This window comes from Stomoxys calcitrans, chromosome 2 (genome assembly GCF_963082655.1).
Source record: "Stomoxys calcitrans chromosome 2, idStoCalc2.1, whole genome shotgun sequence".
Classification (NCBI taxonomy): domain Eukaryota; kingdom Metazoa; phylum Arthropoda; class Insecta; order Diptera; family Muscidae; genus Stomoxys; species Stomoxys calcitrans.
In genome coordinates, this window is record NC_081553.1 from 20,250,839 (window position 1) to 20,255,952 (window position 5,114).

The 5,114-nt window shown below is 36.6% G+C and overlaps 1 protein-coding gene across 1 annotated transcript; it reads right to left on the reverse strand.

Annotated features, from left to right (window-relative positions):
* Positions 1–271: 271 nt before the first annotated feature.
* On the reverse strand, positions 272–4,685 carry LOC106096407 (leucine-rich repeat transmembrane neuronal protein 4-like). The gene is made up of 2 exons (XM_059361384.1): positions 4,647–4,685; positions 272–811 (listed from the first exon to the last, which is right to left on the reverse strand). The coding sequence occupies exons 1-2, from the start codon at positions 4,683–4,685 to the stop codon at positions 272–274; spliced, it is 579 nt and encodes a 192-aa protein (XP_059217367.1).
* Between the last annotated feature and the right edge of the window lie 429 nt (positions 4,686–5,114).

The following is a 5,114-nucleotide window of genomic DNA, read 5'->3' on the forward strand; positions in this document are numbered from 1 at the left end:
TCTCGAGAGTATCTTGTATGCGATAGGGAGGAGACTTATTCCTCTCTAGATGGCACATTCCGTCTTGTCTCCTTTCTTGTGTACGGGACATAGTATTCTGAGGTTCCAATCATCGGGTATGCGTTCTTCTAGCCAGATTGCGCAGATTAGCTGATGCATACGCCTTATCAGCGTGTCGCCTCTGGTCTTAAATAGTTCAGCGGGTAACCCGTCAGCTCCTGCTGCCTTGTTGTTCTTTAGTCGGGTTACTGCTACTTGGACCTCATTTTGACTAGGAGGTAAACATTCTATGCCATTGATTATAACTTAAATCCCTATATTCCAAATTGATCAGATCATCAAATATTCTAGCAGTCAAAGAGTTTATGCCAATGTGAGAAGCATTCAAATATTTTAGTTTCTTAAAGACATTTTCATTTAAAGTGAATATGGAATTTTGCTGCAGGTTTAAAACTTTTAGGCCTTCATTGGTATCAAAATCCCGGCTGGTGAGGCTATTTAAATCACAGTTATGCATGAGTAATCTCTTCAAATGGGGGGCTTGTTCCAATAGAAACTTGGACATCCTACGTAATGCCGAATTACGTATTACCAGTTCTTGCAATTCAGCAAGAGCTGTGAAGTTGGAAATCTTCAAACGATCTTCATAGGAGTCTGTTATGTTGTTCAGCAGACAAGAGGGGTGAGACTTGGAGCAACTTGTAATCAAATCTACATTGGTGGCCACCACCAAAGCATCACTCAAATACAGCAGCAGAAAAGCACCGATAACGTCGCAATATCGCCGCACATCGATGTCTCTGAATGCTGACTAATCGTTTTCATTGTTTTCCCCCCAGCTGTTGACTGGTAGGTGGTCAACGACATGTGTTTGTTGATCTTTTTATACCTTCCACCGTAGGATGAAGGGTATCGTCATTCCGTTTGTAACACTTTGTTTGTAAGACCCCATATAGTATATATTGGGTTGCCCAAAATGTAATTGCGGATTTTTCATATAGTCGGCGTGCATTGCATTCTTTCTTCTGTCAGTTATCAGCTGTTACTTTAACTTGCTTTAGAAAAAAAGTGTAAAAAAAGTATATTTGATTAAAGTTCATTCTAAGTTTTATTAAAAATGCATTTACTTTCTTTTAAAAAATCCGCAATTACTTTTTGGGCAACCATATATGTATGTATCGCCATGACATTTTAAGTCGATCTAGCCATGTACGTCCGTCCGTCTGTCTGTGGAAAGCATTCTAACTTTCGAAGAAGTAAAGCTTGGCGTCTGAAATAAATACTTCCTATTAATGTAGGTCGGTTGAGATTGTAAATGGGTCATATCTCGGTTTATATTTAGATATAGCTCTCATATAAACCAATCTTTCGATTATTATTTCTTGAGCCTCTAGGGATCGCAATTTTTATCCGATTTGGCTGAAATTGTATACTATAAGGGTTTCTATGACGTTGAACAGATGTGCTAAGTATGGTACGAATCGGTCTAAAACCTGATATAGATAAGGGAGCTATATCAGGTTTTAGACCGATTCGTACCGATCTCTCGATTATACTTTTGACATTCTAGAGGGCTGAATTCTTATATCATAACCTGACATTGCTCCCATATAAACCGATTTCCCGATTTTTCTTCTTGAGCCTCGACAGGGTGTAATTCTTATCCGATTTGGCTGAAAGTTTGCTCCGTGAATGTTTCTATGATCTCTAACATACGTGCCAAATATGGTCGGAATCGGGTCACAAGCTGATTTAGTTCCCATATAAACCGATTTTACTTCCTCAGCCACTAAAGAGAACAATTCTTATCCGATTTGGTTGAAATTTTGCACAATGGCATCTATTATGGTCACCAACATCTCAGTCATGTATGACCCGAATCCGTTCATAACCTGATATAGCTCCAATAGCTTAGCAATTCTTATCCATTACGCTTTGTTTGCCTACAATGGATATAGGGTAAAGAACTTAACAAATGTTATCCATGGTGGAGGGTATATAAGATTCGGTCCGGGCGAATTTAGCACGTTTTTACTTGATTTTGCTCTTTGTTTTGTTTATTTGAGATTTGAGTGTTGTTTTGCTATTTATTTTGTTTTGTTGCCAACATGGTAAGAACTATTCATATGCCTACACAGCAAAAAACATCGCAAACAATTTTCAATTAAATATTTAATTGAAAATAAAACCATTTTCAATTAAAACATTAATTAATTCAATAATTTTTTCAAATTCAATTATAGGCTATTTTGTCCTCTATAATATAAAGTGAAAGAAATTTCAAACACCCATACCTCCCGCACTTTGACAAATCTATAGCAATACCATGGCAGCCGGTTCTGCTTGCCGGATTAACCCGAGGCTGCCGCCTCAATGTTAAAATTTTTTTCAAACAACGCATAAAGCACATGTTCCAGTAGGTAAACACCTGTGTACCAAATATAGAAATTAATTAGAATTTAAAAAAAAACTTCAATCACTTTTTTAAATAGATCAATTAAAAAATTCATTGAAAAATGTCAATAATTTTTTGGTTCAATTAAAAAATTAATTGGAAATTTCGTAAATTTCTATAACTTTTTTTAATTGATTATGCAATTTTATTAATTAAAAATTTTTATACCCACCACCGAAGGAGGGGGGTAATTCATTTTGTCATTCAGTTTGCAACATATCGAAATATCCATTTCCGACCCTATAAACTATATATATTCTAGATCAGCGTAAAAATCTAAGACGATCTAGCCATGTCCGTCCGTCTGTCTGTTGAAATCACGCTACAGTCTTTAAAAATAGAGCTGAAACTTTGCACAGTTTCTTTTTTTGTCCATAAGCAGGTTAAGTTCGAAGATGGGCTATATCGGACTATATCTTCATATAGCCCCCATATAGACCGATCCGCCGATTTAGGGTCTTAGGCCTATGAAAGCCGCATTAATTATCCGATTTTGCTGAAATTTGGGACAGTGAGTTGTGTAACGCCACTCGACATCCTTCTTCAATTTGGGCCAGATCGGTCCAGATTTGCATATAGCTGCCATATTGACCGATCTCTCAATTTAAGGTTTTTGGGCCTTTAAAAGGCGCATTTATTACCCGATGTCGCCACAATTTGGGACATTAAGTTGTGTTAGGCCCTTCGACATTCTTCTTCAATTTGGCCCAGATCGGTTCAGATTTGGATATAGCTGCCATATAGACCAATCTCTCGATTTTTGGTTTTGGGCCTTTAAAAGGCGCATTTAATATCTGATTTCGCCGAAATTTGGGACAGTGAGTTGTGTTAGTCCCTTCGACAGCCTTCTTCAATTTGGGCCAGATCGGTTCAGATTTGGATATATCTGCTATATAGACCGATCTCTCAATTTAAGGTTTTGGGCCTATAAAAGGCGCATTTAATATCCGATTTCGCAGAAATTTGGGACAGTGAGTTGTGTTAGTCCCTTTGACAGCCTTCTTCAATTTGGCCCAAATTGGTTCAGATTTGGATATAGCTGTCATATAGATATAGCTGTTAAATCTCTCGATTTAAAGTCTAGGCCCATAAAAGGCAAATTTTTAATTCGGTTTCGCTCAAATTTGACACAGTGACTTATGTTAGATTTTTCGACATCCGTGTTCTATATGGTTCAGATCAGTCTATTCTTGGATATGGTTACAAAAAAGACCAATATTTTGCTCTATAGAAATGAATAATGTGACTTGTACTTATTAGACCAATCAATATCCGTGTCGAATTTGGCCCAAATCGGAACATATTTCGATAAAGCTTTATGCTGCTGGGCATAAATTGTAAATTTTTCACCGGATTATGACAAAAGTTGTTTTTCATATATATCCGAGGTGGTGGGTATCCAAAGTTCGGCTCGGCCGAACTTAACGTCTTTATACTTGTTTCAATTACATTTTCATAAACGATGATAATTTTCGTGATTAAAGTTCCAATTAATTTATTTCGTGATTGAACCCGTTTTTTTTTCTGTGTAGACTACGATCAGCTTGTCACTGTCACTTGAGCTTCTGAGCAAATTTATTTTCAGAGAGCTGCTTTTGTTATTTAATTGTTTTTATTTTGTTTTTAATTTGAGCTGATAAAACGTTTCTTAATAATGAATGCGACTGCATTCAACATCATTTATGGCCGTATGTACGTATGGACAATAAAGTGGGTCGTCATAGCTTTTGCGTAAAAGGGCATTGATTTTGGAATTTGGGGAGCATTGGCAAGGGTCGATGTGACATAAGAGGAGAAAAAGAAATAAAAAAAAAAAAACAAGTAAGAGCGTGCTAAGTTCGGCCGGGTCGAATCTTATATACCTTCTTCCATGGATCGCATTTGTCGTGGTATATCTTTTTAGGCAAACAAAGTATATTGAATAAGAACTCTTATGCTATTGGAGCTCTATCAAGTTATAGTCCGATTCGGATGTAGTGCTTATTGACATTTGTCTTAAATCTTTGGATGTCAAAGTGGGTGGGAAAAACATTAGCAGGAAGTCCACATTCCACATACGAACGGTTCGGCCGAATTAAGAATTCTCTCTATAATGCATTGTGCGGTCCGCTGGCCAATCAAATACAAACGGGTGTGGGTTCCTGGAATGTCTACTATCCCTGACATACATCTGTGGTGACACCTCAATTACCAAAGTATTTCTTAACATAGTTGGCATTGCCTGTTGCATAATTTACTTTAAACTCCAATACATGAAATTGTACATTTTATTTTTAAGTAGGCTATGACTTTTACCTTTAATTGTTTTCTTTTTATTCTGTTCTGTTCATGTTAATTTTGTTATTTTCTTTTGCTTATTGTAACCAAGGAGGCCTTGATTTTTTGTCTTATATATGTGACATCACATTTGAAATTTTTTCAGTCATCTTTTAAACTTCGTAAAATAAACATTAAAATAGTTCCTTTTTATAAAAAATAATTGTGGTGCGTTCTATTTTTGAGGGTTTCTCTGCTAGCCGCCACAAAATTTGGTGACCCCCGACAACTGTTTGAATACGTATATCAACTTTTTGTGCCCAAAAACGCATTAAGGAATATGTCGACGTCAGAAGGCAGTTCTTCAACATCAATGGAAATTTCTCGCGTAGCGATTAAAGCC